This window comes from Cinclus cinclus, chromosome 6, assembly GCF_963662255.1.
Source record: "Cinclus cinclus chromosome 6, bCinCin1.1, whole genome shotgun sequence".
Taxonomy (NCBI): Eukaryota; Metazoa; Chordata; class Aves; order Passeriformes; family Cinclidae; genus Cinclus; species Cinclus cinclus.
The window spans coordinates 39,326,186-39,344,362 of record NC_085051.1 but is presented as its reverse complement, the minus strand read 5'-3'; the positions used below and the strand labels follow the sequence as shown (position 1 = coordinate 39,344,362).

The 18,177-nt window shown below is 42.4% G+C and overlaps 2 protein-coding genes across 2 annotated transcripts; one reads left to right on the top strand and one right to left on the bottom strand.

Moving 5' to 3' along the window:
* Positions 1-349: 349 nt before the first annotated feature.
* On the bottom strand, positions 350-9,642 carry COQ6 (coenzyme Q6, monooxygenase). Its single transcript, XM_062495085.1, has 12 exons — positions 9,483-9,642; positions 7,580-7,714; positions 6,809-6,867; positions 5,604-5,727; positions 5,039-5,169; positions 4,573-4,680; positions 4,422-4,484; positions 3,984-4,091; positions 3,400-3,602; positions 2,176-2,291; positions 1,626-1,792; positions 350-512 (listed from the first exon to the last, which is right to left on the bottom strand). Exons 1-12 carry the CDS (start codon positions 9,640-9,642, stop codon positions 483-485), a joined length of 1,404 nt encoding a protein of 467 aa, XP_062351069.1. The 3' UTR covers positions 350-482.
* A 357-nt stretch (positions 9,643-9,999) lies between these two features.
* Positions 10,000-17,519, top strand: FAM161B (FAM161 centrosomal protein B). The gene is made up of 8 exons (XM_062494960.1): positions 10,000-10,148; positions 11,313-11,875; positions 13,600-13,937; positions 14,325-14,452; positions 14,620-14,787; positions 15,285-15,384; positions 16,772-16,902; positions 17,126-17,519. The coding sequence occupies exons 1-8, from the start codon at positions 10,000-10,002 to the stop codon at positions 17,214-17,216; spliced, it is 1,668 nt and encodes a 555-aa protein (XP_062350944.1). The 3' UTR covers positions 17,217-17,519.
* The last annotated feature ends 658 nt before the right edge of the window (positions 17,520-18,177 follow it).

Below are 18,177 nucleotides of genomic sequence, written 5' to 3'. Positions count from 1 at the left end.
TGTATCTGCCACCATGTGTTGTCTCCTTCTGCTGCAAACTACCCCTTCTGTCTGAGCTGAGGTGCCAAGAACCCAGGAGTGACATTACAGCGCTAGAAATCATATCAGAAGAAACTGAAAGTAACAAAGCAGCAAAAGCTATTAAAAACTAACCAGCGGTGTCCAAAATTCAGCGCAGTGTTTGCCAAAAGACAGACAGTTGTTCGCACCTTAATCTTCAATTCAGGAGGCCCAAACTAAAAGTACATTGCACATTTAGTTGTGTGGCTGAAGACATCATGGTACTATGGAAAGAAACCCTAAATCCTTTTGAGGAGGGCAAATGAGAGCTTTTGCATAAACAAGTGGATGGTGTAATACACAGCTCAGTCCCTCAGTTTTATTGTAAATTAAAATAACAATTCAAAGATTTACGTCAGTCACAGTCCTTCTAAGGGTAATGCATTCATAGGCAAGGTGCTGGCACGCAGACTGACAACAGATCACTTGCTGGCAAAAGCCATGATCTGCTCCTAAAAGAGAAAGAGAAGTAATTCATAAGCATGTGTTTTAGAAACAACCTTTAGGCACATTCCCTTTCACATAAATGAAATGTTTCATAAAACAACAGTTCTTGGCCAGCTTTTCTAGCCACCTGGAGAGAACCTATCCTGATGTCCCAGGAAATTAACAAAATTGTAGCATTCTTTTCCTTCCCAAGTAACACAAAATTGCTATTACAAATGGGTTCTGTGCTCCAAAAAGACATCTTTGTTTATTTTCTTTTAAACAGAAAAAGAGAAAAATATTCTGAGCACTGAAGTAGTAGCATTGTCTTCCTTAATGAAGACACTGTGCCAGTGGCAGCTGCTTTGTCTTAGGAATGTACTGATTTTCAATTGAGGAAGTGTCTCAACTGTGACCATAACACAAAGGAAACAGGGCAACTGTGTTTAATATGAAGACGTAGGATAAATGAAGTAAAAGTGAAGTCCAAAAATGACAATCTAATTTGCTGGTGCTTGGGAGCTTTGAGAGCAGAGGGCTTAGGGAACCTCACAAAAATCCAGCAACTAGGCCAAGAGGGTGAGGAGTTGAGGCAGCTACACTGCAAACAGGGGGAGTCTGTTTAATACAGAAACTGCCTTCCTCAGGTAATTTCTATTTTAGAGACTTGAACTTGTGCCATGAGAGAACAATGCACAAGGCAAAACAGCACAGAAACAGGTAAGTGTGGGCTGCACACCGCATCTTGTGAAGTCACCCGCTCTCCTGGTGAAGATGTGTCTTCACAGGCCTGTTTTTTCTCTGCATTGCTGGAATACAAGTCAAGGTTTGACATTTTAATTCCAGAGAAAAAATAAAGCCAAAGACTTCTGATGACCTCTAACTCCTAATTACTGATACAGAATATAAGACACTTAGATCTTTTATATACCCTTGTGCTGCAGGGAAAAAAAAAGTCACTACTGAGTCATCAGTTATTTAGGAACTCCTCGGGCCTATTCAGGACACAAAACCCCCAGTTTAAACTAGTATTTTCCAACCAAAATGTTTCATTTAAAACAAAGAGCTTTACATCTTGTGCATATTTTATGAAAAGTTTTGGACAATTCCTACAGCCCTCACTGAAGTGAGATCCTTACTTTGACAGGAGGTAGGGCATTCGTTGCTTGCAATCCCCATGTCCTCAGCAACACCAGAGGAGCCAGTGTGGTAGAGTACAGCCTTTTTAGCACATCAGTAGCAGCTATCAAGGAGACATTATGCCTCTGACGTTCTGTTTCAAACTTGAGGAGGTGTTTTAAGGAGCCTGGAAGAGATAATGGAATGCTTCTATTACACTTGATGTGCCACAAACAATTGCCCATCTTACCTATAGAGCAGTTTCCTCTGGCAACTGAAAGAGAACAGAGGAATGGCCCTTCTCAATAAAGACATCCTTCCACCAGCTAGTGCTCTTCATCTCACCATGTCATCCTGCAGACTTTATTTTTTTTAAAGCAGCTTTAAGATTTGTGGGATGGAAACTGCATCCAAGAATCTGGAACTGTTCCACAGCCAATGGACATCACAACAGCTTTGCTTCAACAAAGCTTTCAAACACAAGACTGCAGCATGCTTAACCAGAGGTAGTGCAGCAAAGGCCTGGAAGACTAATGCTCTTACTGCCAATGTGTTGGCTTGGATCCTTACCCAGATCGCTCCCATTGAAGGCTGCTGCACTGAGGTGATGAGCTAAACATGCAATATCACCAAACCCCAGGTTCACTCCTTGTCCTGCAAGTGGGTGGACTCTGTGTGCTGCATCCCTGGAGCAAGAGAAGACAGAAATGTATTTCCCTTCTTGAAGAAAGCCACAGCAGCTGGCAAACCCCAGAAGGGATCAGTGTAGCACTCCTCACCTCTTTGCAATGAACCACCTTAGAGCAGCATATGCGTTTTATCCAGTACCTCCTTGCATGCTATGCTGAACTACCTGACTGCCTCTCCAGTTGTAAGAAGCAAGATAAAGGGGAGGTAACAAAAAGCAGGTCTGAAAGGAAAAATTATAAAGAGGTGACTAGCCAAAGTCCTCTCAGATCATGTGTGGAACAGGCCTGTATGTTTTTGTAAGTGATCTCAGCACAACAGGATCTCTGTCAATGGCACACTGCACACACACGAAGTGGACAGACATCATGAGTATAAAGGAGAAGTGGGATTATCATTGAATAGAAACAAAATCGGGTTCTTCTATGAACAGACTTATCTGCAAAGCCCAAAAAAAACAAACATTGATATGGGAGTCACACAGTTAAAGATATTAAATGAATTTTTGATATGAAGTGCAAGATCATGCGCTTTACAAGCTATAAAGCATAGCGTGCTCCTAAGCATAGAGAGTTCACAGGTTGGAAAGATGAAAAGTGTGCCACACAGAAGTGCAGCATCCAACAAAGACTAAAAGCTACCACCATACTACAACCGGAGCAGAGAAGAAAGTACATCTAAGAAATGTGGTATTTTCCTGTTTGACTAGGCCACCATACAAAAGTCTCTGACATCCCACATGGAGTAACTGCTGTCATTTGTGTTCAAGAAAGGCGAGTTTAAAACTCAAACTGGTGCACAGAATGACTGGTACAATGTAAGGGGAAGCATAGATCCAGCATAAAATACTGAATTGTTTCACTGGACTGTACAAACCAGGAAAGGAAAATAATTATCTTTCAATTTGCACAGAAAGCACATATAATGGGCAGAAAGCTACTCATACAAAAGGACATGAGGGCACATAGAACAAACTGGATCTGGGTAAAGTCAAACTGGAACAATTTATTATTTCTAACATCTAATTTGTTGACTGGGAGTTGCTATCCTCACGTCATTTCTGACACATTCCACTCCCTCAGCCAAGGCTGCCACTGAGGACCTTACCCGATAAGAGCCACGCGGTGCTGGACATACTCTGTCGCGTGCCCCATTCCAAGAGGGAACATGGCTCGGCTCTCTGGATCCACTTTAGCAACACTTGGGGGCAGCTGACGGACTGCAGTCCCTGAGGGCTTCAGGAGTGAAATGGCAGAACGAAACATGGCCCCAGCAGTGTCAATGAAGTCAGAGTGGTTTATGTTGCTCCACTGAAACAGAAAAACAAATCTTTGGAAGTTGACCCAAACTAGACCTATAAAAGAACCCAGTTGATAAAAAATCCTGCATTCCAAATACAGAATTTTAACCACTTGGACAAAACTCTACAGTAGAAAAAACTATCTTCACCATTTTAGGACATATAAATTTCTGACTAGGATGAGCCTACTCTTCTACCTTTTGGAAACTTAGGTTAACTTCTGTGACTTTCAGAACTAGTGTAATTCAGACCCAAGGGGTCATATTTTCTTTGTATCATTCTCACCAGAGGAAGGTACTTCAGAATCCACCTCTCCCATTACTGTCATTTAAGCTACAGGATTCTGTTCTATTTCTTACAGCCTCTTCCCTGCCATAAGGCTGATACTCACGAAGGCAGAGTTGATGCTATCCACAAAGCTTTCCTCATCCATAGCAACAAGTTCCAATGCATGGTCATGAGATGTAGACCAGACCAGAGAGCTGGCAGTGTCAGACAGCTAGTTTAAGAGAATGTCAAGGGTAAATATCAAGAAAAAAAAGAAGCAAGAATAATATTCAGTGCAAAGATTTCCCTACTGCCCTGCCTCACACCAGTACCTCTGAAAATTACAGTTCCAGCCCAACTTGTTACAAGTGGGAAATGCCAAGGATAAAGTGAGACAGCAGGAGGGGAAAACACAATAAACGAAGAGTAAAGGGCAGATGTGCAAATTCTTAAGAGACAGAACCAACACAGAAAGACATGGACAGAAATAAAGTTACTAGACTGCAACATTTTTAAAAAACAAACAAACAAACAAACAAAAAAAAAACCACAGACCCCTTACCGGAAGAAGTGCTATTGGCCCGGTGGGAAGGAACCGCTGCCATGCTACATTGTTGTCTGTAGCCTACAGTGGAAAAAATAAGTAGACAGCAAGCCAAATCACCCTCTTAGGTCCTGCTGCTTATGGAAGAGTCAGTTTAGCAGAATTTTACCTCAGATAAATGGAGAGTTGCCACCACAGCTGACTGGTCATACTGATATTCAATGTTCTTAATTTCAGCTTCCTTCCGGACCACAGAGTTATGACCATCCGCACCAATCTATAAAACAAAGAGATGCAAAACAACTTCTTCAGCAGCTCCTAGAAAGACTAGGAGCTAGTATTTCACTCTCAAAACCTCAGCCTGCATCTCTATATTGTCTGTTCATTCAGAAAAAAAGCCCCCAAATGCAGAAGAGATGGCCCCTTCTGCTCTTCTCAAATTCAGCAGCATCTCCTTGCACCAAGCAGAGAAAGCCATGCCCAGTGTCCCACACCCTCTCTGACAGGTTAGCCACTCACCTCACTCTAGCTTTCCATGCAGATGGAGTGGCACACATGGAATCAGAACCAAATCCAATGGAAAGGACTTGGGTTAGAGATGATGTCTTATCAACAGAAATAAAGAGCTTAGTTACCAGCAGCTTGGTCTGAAGTCTGCGTCCATCAGCTAACTCAACTTGGACCCAAGGGCTTGTGTCACAGCTGTGGGAAGGAAGGGGCCAGATGTACCCAACTGCTTTGCTGCTGTAGAAAACCTCCACCCGGTCTGATGGGAACACAGAGTACCATGGTCACAGCATGACACGGACAGGAACAAAGGAAACATCTCAGCCACGGCCATGCACGTTTCAACAGCACCCTAGGAGCTCACCCTACAATTCTTAAGGCACCCCAAAAGAACAGATATGGACAACCCCTTGTTGCTGCAAGGCCTGCTCTGGACAAGGAGCTACAGATCTTTTAATTAAGTCAAATTTTGGACAGACTGTATTCTAGAGAACTACATATGCAAGTGCTTTACTGCTCTGTAGTCTTTGGAAGTCAGATTTATCCCTCCCTTCCCAGTTCCAGAAGCTGCCCATTTCTCAAGAGTTACTTGTTAGATTAATTTCTTCCTATCAAGACTTAATACACACAATAGAAGGCAAGCAACTGAAAGCTACCTGCAGGAAATAAAACATTGAAGAAGTTGTCCACTACCTGCTACTGCATCTAACTGTTTTGTGAGAGCAGACATAATGACATCATTCTCCACTATGTAACCCATGTCATCTAAGTCATCTTTCTCAAAAGTGATCATGGCTTCTGAACAAGCATCCCATACCTACAAAGAAAAAATACATTACATGAACCTACGTGATAAGTAAGTCCATTTCAGGGACTTACCAGCAAAAAGACACAGTAATCTAGAAATACAAAACTAGAGGAAACATCCTGGATTACTGCTCATTTCCAGCTACCACATAACTAATTTCATTAAATTATTTAGCTTAAGCCCAAAAAGTAATTCCAAGTCAAGTTCTATATCCCTACTTTCCTGTTACATAACTGACATATAAAGCTACACTACAACCTTGCTGTAGGTTTACCCCAACAGGCAGCTCAGCTCCACGCAGCTGCTTCCTTACTCCCTTGCACTGGGATGGGGAAGAAGACTGGAAGGGTGAAAGTACAAAACTCATGGCTTGAGGTAAATGCAGTTTAATAGGAAAAGCAAAAGCCACATGTGCAGGCAAAGCAAACCCAAAAAGGCAAAACTACCCAAGGGCAAGCAGGTGTTTAGCCATCTCCAGGGGTGCAGAGCCCCATCAGGCACAATGGTTACTTGGGAGGACAAATGCCATCACTCCAAACTTACCATCTTTCCTTCTTCTTTTCCTCAGCTTTTATTGCGTGACACCATATGGCATGGATTACCAGTCAGGGTCAGTTGTCCAGCCTGTATACCCTCCCAGCTTCTTGTGCACCCCCAGCCTGCTCACGGGCAGGGCAGTGTGAGACAGCCTTGACACTGTAAGCTCTGCTCAGCAATAGCTGAAACATCCCTGTGTTATCAGCAGTTTTCAACACAAATCTGAAACACTGTCCCATACAAGCTACCATGAAGAGAAGAAACTCTATCCCAGCCAAACCAACACACCCTTTCCCATTATTTCCTGGCTAATATCCATGCCTCAATATCTACAGCTGCCATTAGGAATACACCTTTCAGCCTGTAACATCAAGACCTTGAGGACAAGTATTTCCGAGTAGACTGCTACACATACCAAAAAGGGACAGAAATCAACATTAGCATGGCCTGCCCTTGACCATAGAGAGAAAAACCTTTGTATCACTGATATAAGTGCTTTTGAGAATTCAGAGTAGACAGACACATGGTGTATCTGCAGCCCTAAGTCAGACACCTGCATTCGCCGGAATGGTTTGAGTCTCAGGCTGCAGATATGATCCCACACACCACAACCTGAAATAGAAAAAGAACATAAATACATGGAGATACAGGTTCACGTGTGACACTGAGACCAAAAAACAAAACTGAAGCGTGCTCCACACTCTCCTCCACCTTTCCCTCACTATGCTCAGGCTTGGCTTGCACCATCCCTAGACAGGGCCAGGTCTGCCTCAGTGCTATCACAGCTCCAGATTCACATTGTTTTACTGTTAGCACAAGCCAGCAGGAAAGAAACAAGAGCTCTCTGTGAACCTCTGACCTAACAGATAACTCTCATTGTCCCATCACTGAATAATCAAACATACACAGAAATGCACAGCCATTACTGTACCAAACATTTATTTCTCCATAAGGAATCAAGGCTCAAATATCTCTTTGAAATGACAATTAATCCTCATTAATTGCTCTTTAATGACTGAGTTACCAGACTAAGCTTCTTTTGTGAACAGAACATTCCAGGTGCTGTAGAAAGCACCTTACAACCTTTCAGTAGCCTAAAGTCACAAATATTTATATAATTACAAATCAGACCAAGATATCAGGACACAGGTCCCTGTTATCAAGAGAATTTAGATTTAAAAATCACAACTCAGCATGTAGAGACAAAAGCAAATAATTCTACTCATGTTAGGGTGAAGGCAGCACATGGTCAAAAGGGTTTTTGTTTAAACAAAACCAGCTCAAATATAAACGTTAAAAATACAAACAACAAAATCATACTTACTGCTTAGGAGGGTTGCTGATCCTGGGGAGATGGAACTGACCCTGTTACTGTAACTGTCTGGCATGTGATTATATTCTTTCCTAGGACCAGCCTCCAGCAAAGCAATCTTTTTATCATGGAAATGGATGTCATGCCCTAAAATAAGCAAATACATGCTTTGCTACAATGGTCCTGCCAAAGATCTCAAAAACTAAATACCAAGTTTTTGTAATAAAACAGAATAGATGCAGCACTTAATAAAGAAATACATATACAATACAGATTTTGACCAGGCAGGTAAACTGTTGTATGTTAAAACTTTATGACTACAGTCCTGTAACTGAAATGGACAACTCTTTTGCAGCTAAATCAAGGACTACATATTTTCCTTTTACGTAAAGCTTACATTTTTGTAGAAATTTGTGCCATTTTAAATGAAAATTCATTACTGCAGTATTATTAAGTGAAATCTGCAATGTTTACTCCATACACAGAACACATTTTCCAGAGCTTAGACATAAATTCTTCTTTATCAGAAGAGATCAAAATAAAACTTCTGTGATACCTAGCAATTAAAATAATATTTTCTCTGTCCTTACATTCTGACAGTGGAATAGCACAGGCAGTTTAGACTTTAAATCTCCAGTTAAAGAGAACTGAAAAAAAAAAGAAGACTCAAGTAAAGTATAAAATATCACAGCTGAGCTGGCCGTGCTTGCAGCATTCCAAGCACTACAGATGTAAGCACTACTACTGAGGACAGAAGTGGTGTCCTTGCAACATCTAGAATTTACTACTACGGCAGCCCTAAAGATAGCAGTGTGCTGGGCATATTTTCTAGATTAGGCACAGAAATAACCTCATCTCCTGAGAGATCCTAAACCTGCTTGTTAGCCTTAGATATCACTGCTGGAGTCTCAAATCCACTATGCTCTTGTTTAACAATATAAGCAGAACATAAGCTTACAAAATAAAGCCTTATACTTGCAAAGCACTTATTGCTCAGGATCTTTGATCCTCTGTGCGCTATTTTTTTTTAGGTTTCTGTTGCTACAGCGCACTTCTGAATCCATGTTGCAAATAAAGAAGCAAATAGTACTCCCTGGATCTCTAACGATACAAAGCAAGCAGAAATCCATTTTAACTTAGTATGCCAGTGTTTAAAATAAGGGTTAGAGAATAAAACTTGGGACTAGATAATAATGATTAGAGAGATGGAGCACCTCTCCTACAAGGAAAGGCTAAGAGAATTAGGTTTGTTCAGTCTGGAAAAGAGATGGCTTAGCGGTGCCTGACTTGTGGCCTTACAGTACCTGAAGGGAGCCCACAAGAAACACAAAAAGGGACTTTTTACAAGATAATGTAATGACAGGACAAAGGGGAATGGATTCAAAGTGAAAGAGAGTAAGTTTAGGTCAGATATTAGGAGGAAGTTCTTCACTGTGGGGGTGGTGAGACACTAGAACAGGTTGCTCAGAGAAGTTGTAAATGTCCCAGCCCTAGAAGTGTTTGAGGCCAGGCTGGATGTGGCTCAGAGCAAACTGGTCAATGGAAGGTGTCCCTGCACACAGCACGGGGCTGGAACTAGGCGATATTAAAGGTCCCTTCCAACCCATTCTGTGATTCTATAATCCGAAAAGCATTTTCAGCTATGGGTGCCATTATCCATCAGCCATTTAGGGATGACCATGTTTAACAGAAACGCTATAACCTATAAAACTCCAGTTAATGGCTCCATTAACAGCTGTGCACACACGGATAGGGCTAGTCTCATCACCGATCAGCTCACCAAACACCTTTGGGTCAACTTTAGAGCGCTGCCATATGAAGACGCAGAATCAAGGAGATTCCACAGCAGGATCCTGGACACTGAGATCCTATACACGGTTGTCTCACACTACAGGTAAGTGGGTCACAGCCTTACCCAGCACGGCTGCCATAGCGCTCCCGACCATGCCTCCACCCGACACCACCACATCGTAGAGCGGCGGGGAGGAGGCGGCGGAGCGGAGTGGGGCGCGGGTCCCTGCCCTCAGCCGCGCTCCGAGCGGCGCCAGCAGCGCCCGCCCGCGCAGCGCCGCCATCGCCGCGGAACTGACGGCGGGCGGAAGTGGCACCGCGGAACCATGACAACGGCCGCGCGCGCCGCCGGCCTCGCGTCTGATTGGCTGCGGGAGGCCAAGTGGGCGAGCCCGAGCGCTGCTGGCCGCGCTGATTGGTGCAGGGCGGGGGCAGGGCGGGGCGGGCTGAGGCGGCCGCCCGCAGATGAGCGGGGGCGCGGCCGCGGCGCTCCCGGGTGGGGAGGCGAGGTCGCAGCCCCAAAACCTGCACTTCCCCATTTATTTCATTTCTTCTAGGTGACGCGACATCCCCTCAGGCTGTAACACGCCGACTCCTGCGTTTCCCGCCGCCGGGCAAGGAGCTGGAAGCATCCTCTTGGGATGGGGGGCCGGCGGTCTCCGTTAGAACCGGGCGTGCCGTGCCAGGCAGAATTATGGGGTGACCTCGGGGTGTTCGAAGAAGATGAGGAGCTGAAGGGTTTCAGGAGGGAGGCGGAAGTTCTGCGTGAGAAGCTGAGGGAGGCTCTCAGGTAGGATGGTACCTGGTAAGGATGGCAGGATGGGGTGCAGGATTCCTTCTCCTGGCCAGTGAGGAGGCGGAACATGAAGTCCCAAAATTCACGCGTATAGTGCCGAAACACTGGCCTCAAGTGTAGTCACATCAGGGAGGATGGGGTCAGTAGCTGCCCACGAAAGCAGCATTCACATAAAACACGAACAGCACAAATCCCCGCCCCGCTCATCAGCTAATCATGCTGAAGATGTGTCAGCAGATCACGCACGTTTCTATCCAGTGTCCAGTGTTCAGAGCTCTTTCCAAGGTGGAGCTCTCAGATGACTTCCCTTGAGGTTAGTCTAGCTTGGCATTCACTAGCAGGTCACACATGCATGCTCTTACGAAGTAAATAGTTTATGAAGAAGAAGAGACTGCAGTAGTCACCAGCAAGTGTATTGACCAGGAGTCTGTTCACACATGATCTGCACCTTCTGTCTCCCCCCCTGCTTTTTTCCCCTTTCCTGTTCTTGGTCTGCTCTGATTCACCTTGATCCTTCCTTTTGCCTACATTTATTCCCTCCCTAAAATCTCCTAAGTTTCACTCACTTTCACAATTACCCTCAGACATCCTATGAGAAGTTTGCTATTTTAATGAGACCCAGGATAGTCTCAGTTTTTTTTCCTTATTATCAATAATATGTTCGTCTTCTCAGGTACAAAGTTTCTAGCTGAACCTCTCAAACATCACACTAAAGCAGTTTCTTGTGATGACATTCCCATTAGCATCCCAGGAATGCTAGTGTTTGGTACTGTTTGTTAGGATTTGTGCATCTGTGTGCCTGATTGCCTCTCTTGCATTTGTCTGTTGAGTAGCTATTAGCAAGATAACCCTAAAGCTGGAACTTTATGGTTTGCTTGTGGCCTTTATGGCAATAGAGTGCTGGCAGCATAATAAATTGCATGACAAAGCTAAGTAGGCCTAATTTCCATTTTATATATGGAAAACAAAACAAGCAAAGCTCTGCTCATGAACTTTGGTAGCAAAATGAAATATGGAGCCTGAGAACGGCAAACCCTAGGCCTGTCTTTTAAAAGCTCAGCCTACAGTGTCTTTCTCTTAATCAATAGTGTCTCCCTTCTTTTAATTCTGTTTTTTAATAATTTCACTTATTTCCCCTTCATAATGTCTTTGTCTTAGTCATACATCTGGTAACATAAGGCAGTCCAGTTCTTTGACCGACCTCACCTCAGACAGTACCTGGGATCAGCAAAAGCCTCACTTGTTTCCTAAGTCCTGCTTGAGGCCAAAAAGTGCTTCATCTCCGTGGATTCCTTCCATCACCATCCCTCAGCCTTTCCAAATGACACTGCGGGAAGCTCGCAAAAAGTCTGAGTTGATGAAGTCATACATGTTTCTTGAACTAGACAAACAGAGAGACAAAAGGCAAAGCGAGGAGGAAGCTGAATGTCAGAAACAATTCCGGGCACAGCCTGTACCTGCCCATGTGTTTCTGCCCCTTTATCAGGAAATAATGGAACAGAATGAGATTCGCAGGCAAGCAGCAAAACAGAAAAGAAAGGAGCTGCTACTTTCAACACAGCGGCCCTTCAGTTTTCTGGAGAAGGAAGAGAAAAAGAAAGAAGCTATCAGACAAAAATTCCTGGCAGCAGCAACCCCAAATGAAAGCTCCAAACAGAAGCAAGCCAGTAAAAAAGTTCCTAAATCTACTTATGACTCACTTCTTGGAGATAAACTCAAAGGTAACATGCCAGGGCTCTTTCTGTAAAAGCACCTCCCTGCCTGTCCCTTGCTGTCTCCATGATGGGAGGTAAGACCATGGCCTGTCGGGCATCACTTGGAGCCTAAGGCCAGTGTCCCCTGGTGTTGTTGAGTCTCTGTGTGTCACTGGTCATTACATTTGATTTAGATACCCTTGCAGTAGAGCGCTCTAAGTGTAGCAGTCGTGTATCAGTGTCAGCAACAGCAGTTCTGTTCCACTCCCCAGAAAACATGGGCACATTGAGCTGTTCAGACAGATTTCCATACCCACTTTGCAGCAGATCATGACAGCTTGAGAATCTTTCCCTGTACAGGATTCCATACCTTTGGTTACATTAAAGGGACTAAGATGATTAGTGGAACAAACATGAAGACAGATAAAGTGCCATAGGTTTCCAAGGTCCATTCAGTATCTTAGATCTTACAATTTTACTCCTACCCAAGTGATCCATTCTGCACAGAACCTCTAGGAGAGGAGAAAAATATCTCCTGAGCCCAAACTAGGCAATTAGTTTGGTTCTAAGTGATAGTGTAGTAGTCCTGCCATTCTCTTCTGCCATTGTCTGATGTTTCCAGTTGCCTTCCCACTTGCACTGGCTCAAATGCTAAAATGGGGGAGGTAGGTGCCAGGACCATTCTAGTTGGAAGGACAGCCAAGGAAATGTTACTGATGCTTGCTTGCTTGCTTTCAGATGGCTTAAGCCAGCACAGTTGAAAGTTTGAAGTAAGCAATTCAGACTTCATGCTTCAATGTGGGAACTAAGCCAGTCCTTAATAATTCTCATGGCATTTTTCATCATTTTCTCCTTTTTTTACTGTTTCCCAGTGATTTCTTCTTGAGGACACACCAGTTCAGTTTTCATCAGAAAACATTCTGTTGGGGTGTATTAACCTAAATAGATTAGAAAGGTAAAAGGCAGCAAAGGACAAACAATTGTTCTATTTCTATCTGGCATATGAGAAGAGAGGGGAAATGAACATTTCATACTTCAGGCAATGAGTACCTATAAATTGACTCAAAGCCATCTTATTTTGCAAACAGCAGTATTGATTTTTTCCCCTAAAAGTAAAAAAACAACCCCCAGCCAACTGTCTGTATTTTAACAAATATTTAGTGCTGCACAGGGAAGAACTTGGGTTTGATGATATAAAATGAAACATATTCTATGGAAAGTTTGTCACAGAAGTCACAAAAGGTGATCTATCAAATGTTCCTTACTTAAAAGCTTTTCCAATATAGACAGTTACTGCTAGAGATTACATAGAAAAGCCATCATCTGTTATAAGTATACCTGAACTACTCATTTGTACCACACAGTCAATATGGCTGTAAGTCCCATATAAAAAGTATGGGACTAGTATGGAAGATTAACACTTCTGCAAGACAAAGGAGACAAAGGGCACAAGTTACCTGGTACCCCTAAGAATATGAGAAGTCCTGTTCAGTTATTGCTCCAACAAGTAGAAGAGATCTAGAAATTAATGCCTAAGAAAGAGACCCTACCACGGTTTTACTGCTATCTTTGAATTATTTTTCCCTGGGAGGCAGAGGAGAGCGGGGCTGAAAAGGAGGGGAAGGAGAACACAGGATGTTTGGTCTCTCCTCTATGCCATCATAATGGAAAGTTTAGACTTGGGCAGAGGCAATTTTACAGCATTTTATGTCACTCATATTCTTCTCATTGCTTTCCTTTTGATCCTTTAGAAGCTGAACTCTACAGGGAAATCCGTATTCAAATGAGAGCAGAGGATTTGCTCAAGAGCTCCGTAGCTCCTATAGATACCAGCAACTGTCGGAGGGAGCCTCAGTCCCGAACTGCCACCAGAACTAAGCAGGAAAGACTTGGCTTCTTACAGGACAAAAGTTTCAGCTTCAAACCAAGGATTAATCCAACAATACCAGATTTTGAAGAAGTGTACTGGGCGTTTCAGAGGAAAACAGTAAGGAGACAAGAAATCAAAGAGCCAACTCGTAATAAACCATTCAAGCTAAGAACTTCCAATCTCCATGCCAGGCAGAGGCAGGCTAATGAAAAGATAAAGGTGAGATTCCTGGATATTTCTGTGGTACTGCTTTCTCCCATCAAGATACCAACTTCTCAAGTTTATAGCATTTCATTATTAATGGTTAACATCCTGTGACCTCTGCCCTTATATTGAGAGTACTGCAGCATTCTAGGCCAAACAAGAGAACAAAATTCTACATAAAGAGATGAGATATGACACTTAAGGCTCAGTCACCCTTTCACAGCTCAAATCATGTCTCCTTCCTTCCCCTTGTCCACATGTAAATCTCTGCTGATGGAAGAGAGAAGAATGAGTGCATTCTCATACCTCAGCTGTTCTCTTTGATAGGCAAATAACAGAGGAGATTCTGTACTAGCAGCTGTCTGTGAACAAATACACTGAATGAAGTTTCATTTCTTTCAGGATTCTCAGAAGCTTTCCAAGGTTTCAGTGCAAAAAAGTCACTCTCTGCCTGGACTTTCCTCTCTCTCTTCCAACACCCTTCCTGTGCATATTACAGATGCAACTAGAAAGAGGGAATCAGCTATTAGGTAGGTAGAAAAGTTTGTCTGCACAAGACAAGACTGTACAACAACTGACCAATATGGAGGAAAAAATACCAGTGTTTTCCCTCATCACATCAACTACATCAACAAGTGCAGCTAGCATGTGGTCTGGCACTCTTTGTGGGTTCATCAGTAACTTTTTTTCTACATAGATATGCCCAGGATAACAAAAAGGAAGGGGAAAAAGAAGGAATTCATTGGCTGGAGAAACAGAAAATGAAATGTCAAGCTATGCAAAAGTCTCTGAACAGCCGAGCAAAAGCACTGGATCCTCATAAAAGTCTGGAGGAAACTCAGAAGGAGAAGTCAAAACAGATCAGGTCAGTATGCCACCCTGCACAAGAATAACCACTTGCTCTGCTAACTGAGGATCATCAGATAATTCACTAGGACAGATTGGGTCTAAAAACATACCTAGCCTAGCCTTTTCTGGCTGTTGGATCTATTCCACATTCATTTGGATACATTGACAGTTCCACGCTTTTCCTTCCATACAGAACCATTCCTTTAGATTAACATTTGTAGAAACTAATTTGTACAAGACAGTCCACTGTAATGTGTAACTTGGTAAAGAATACACAAGAGACAAGGTTTTCTAAAAATGTGAACTCCATTTCCTTGCTTGCAGTCTAGAAGAGCTTTGCTAATAGGTCCATAACTTGTCAGCAATAGGGTATTTTTCCCAGAATTTAGAATCATGACAATTACCAAAGTGATCTAAAGAATGAAACACTCACTGAGAATTCATCATTCCTGATCAGCTACAGTAGTAGTATATATAATATACAGGCAATAATAGGCAATTTCTCCATTTCAGGCAAAATATGCAAGCCAGAACAAAAGAATACAGAAAGGAGCTAGAAGAAATGCAGCTGCGAGTCAAGAACAGACCATTCCTCTTTGAACAGGTCACGAAGGTAACTGGTCAAAGTCCCAGAGTGTTTCTGGGCAATAGGATAAATTGTCTTTCATTAAGACAGGCATTAAGAAATCTGGTCTGAAATTAATTCATGGATAAGAAGGTAAAAATGGTTGCATAGTCTCTGGACTTCACTCAACACATGGAAAAGCCACCAAAGTATACTTTAAATTCCTTCCTACCACTTGCAAAAAACATTCAGTCTTTATTTCTAGGACCTTGCCAGTTCTTAGTATTTACTGCAATTACAGTATATGGTCTGATTAAAATCAAGGCCTTATCACACCAGAAATTAAATAAATACCTATTCTGCACCTGAATACCATAGACTACAGTCTGGAGATGCAAAACTTTTCCTTAAAACCCTCCCCACTTAAGCACTTTGTACCTCTACTGCTATGGAAGAACATTAATGATGGTTATGTTGTTTTTATCACCTTTAGGCTTTGCAATCTGGGGCTGCATTCAGCACATTTCACTCATTACACAGTACCAGCTGCAAATCTCCATTGCACCTGAGGTGTAGATACATTACAGATTGTATCTTTTTCCCTGGGTTTTCTCTTTCAGCTGCCCATCCTGGCAAGAACTACAGCTGATTAGAGACAGTGACAATACATTGACAATATGGTGATTTAAAATTTCTCAACAGAAAGTACCCTCCTGGATCAGGCTTTCTGTTCTGATAATGGAGGCAGAGAACACACTGTGTGATAGACACTGATAATATTTCCATGTACCAGATTGGTAAGAATTCACCATTATCAAATGTTCACTCATGCTGATTCTAGGCTTTTATCCTTCCATGCAGAACACCTTAATCTTTAGGGACTGGCCAGTCCCTCTGGAAAACCCTAATCTCAGACTACATTGATTTGCAAGCTTCATTTGGAGACAGTGAGGATATAGGACCCAAGATGCTTGTTTTCTAATTGAGCTGATACAAAGCTATTTCACAGGCACTCTCCGTTTATTAACTTCACTGTTGTTAATTCTTACCACTTACAAGCAATTGTGCTTACAGAATTTCACACAACTCTGTTTTTGCACATTTTTTTTAATTTGAGTGTGAGAGTTATGATTCAGATACAAGTATACCAGTCTGGTAAGACTGGAATGTGGTAGGAGGAAGAAGAGAAGAGAAGAAGGAAGGAAAAAAAGAACTGAAGCAGGAAAATGTGAGGTCTGGCTTTGAGAGATGTTAGACATTGTCCTGCTTCAGTTCAGTTTTGGTATTGTACTGTAGGGTCTACAGAAATTTTGGATGGGAGGTTGTGTTGTCCTCTTGTCCCCATTAGGAGCATCAGATGTGCACTGCAAAACAAGTTGACTGTTAGGGGATTCCCTAGTTCTATGTATTTACTGTTTAAGTTTTGATTTCACAGCACGATGCTCGTCAAGGAGCAGAGCGTCACTACAGATGCACCCTCCAGCAGGTTGGCCTAAGCGAAGAATTTGTAAGAAAAAAAGGGGAAGATGTAACTGACTTGCTGGAAGAAGAATCTGATGTTCACAGGTAATAAAAACAATGCAGTACAGCTCTTTTGTCTGTGACTAAAAATATTTTCCTTGTTCATGAATGCATTCCAGTTTCAATAATCTAGTGTAGGAAAAATTAAATCAACTTTGCTGCTCTTGTTAAGCATTGTGGCTTCTCTCTCTGAATTTCTATGACTGCACCCTATTTCATATGCACGGGGAAAACCATTTCTGGTATCAGACCATCACTGTTTCTGCAGGCTGCCTGAGCCTCGGGGTGAAAAGGATGACTCTACTGAACAGGAAGGAGTACCTCAGGAGGAACAGAGTGCAAAGGGAGTGGCAACATAAAAGCTCACAGAAGGATCCATCAATCAGCTCTTGAGTTGTCTTTTTTAAGATTCTCCAGGTTAATCCTCAGGAATTTAATAGTTTAAGCTGACACCTAAGAATTGCTGTAGGGTAAGATGGGAGAATTTAGTAAAGGAAAGAAAAACAACTGTTGTTCAGAGCATGTCTTGTTCAACCCAGCAACCCCACAGCCTCCCTTTGTCTTCAAAAGTGTCTCTTGTGTGAGCTCTTTCCCTTTAATGGGCAACAAAACAAGTTAAAGAAGTTGAAGCACTATCTTTGGATAAAAGTAGATATTAAAGATTGAAGAGGTGCATCCTCTTGTGCCAGCTCCTTGCATTCATGCCACAGAAGCACACGGAAAGGAAGAATGCCTTCCACTGTGCACTGTTTTAGACACACATGTGGTAGAATGCTTTCAAACAAGGTATTTCTACAGAAACAAATACCAGGATTTGACCCACCTTGGGAGAAAACTCAAAGGGAAGTCTTTCTCTGGTGTTAATTCTTCATTCACCCACTATCATCTCTGCTTCTTCCTCCCATTAGTAAGAAGCAATAGTCTTCCTATATTAAAAAATCACCCATGTTTCATGATTTCAAAGTGTTTCAACATCTTACCATTTTAGGTCATTAATCTGGCCCAAAAAAACAACCAAAGTTATGAAGCAGGTTGTAATTAAACAGTGCATCACTTTGATTTATTGTTGTCCTAATTGTATGATTACTGTGATATCAAAGACTGATTGTGGAGGGAAAAAGATTAGATATTGCCTGCCAGGACTTTGCACTCAGATGCCTAGTGCATCTTGAATGGTGTATTACACAGTGTAGTGATCTCTCTTTACCTGACACTAATAACATTTTAAAAATAAAAATCCTTGCCACCTGGAATATTTTTTGAGAATTTTGCACTTTGACATGAAAATATTTTAAAATGGGTATCATGGTTCTGTATTGT

Coding starts and splice junctions, on each gene's coding strand:
- COQ6 (XM_062495085.1), bottom strand. CDS start 9,642: ATGGCGGCGCTGCGCGGGCGGGCGCTGCTGGCGCCGCTCGGAGCGCGG. Junction 4,485..4,572: donor CAACTCTCCATTTATCTGAG/GTAAAATTCTGC, acceptor TTTCCACTGTAG/GCTACAGACAACAATGTAGC. Junction 513..1,625: donor ATGCCCTACCTCCTGTCAAA/GTAAGGATCTCA, acceptor TTTCTCTTTTAG/GAGCAGATCATGGCTTTTGC.
- FAM161B (XM_062494960.1), top strand. CDS start 10,000: ATGGGGGGCCGGCGGTCTCCGTTAGAACCGGGCGTGCCGTGCCAGGCA. Junction 13,938..14,324: donor AGGCTAATGAAAAGATAAAG/GTGAGATTCCTG, acceptor CATTTCTTTCAG/GATTCTCAGAAGCTTTCCAA. Junction 14,788..15,284: donor GAGAAGTCAAAACAGATCAG/GTCAGTATGCCA, acceptor TCTCCATTTCAG/GCAAAATATGCAAGCCAGAA.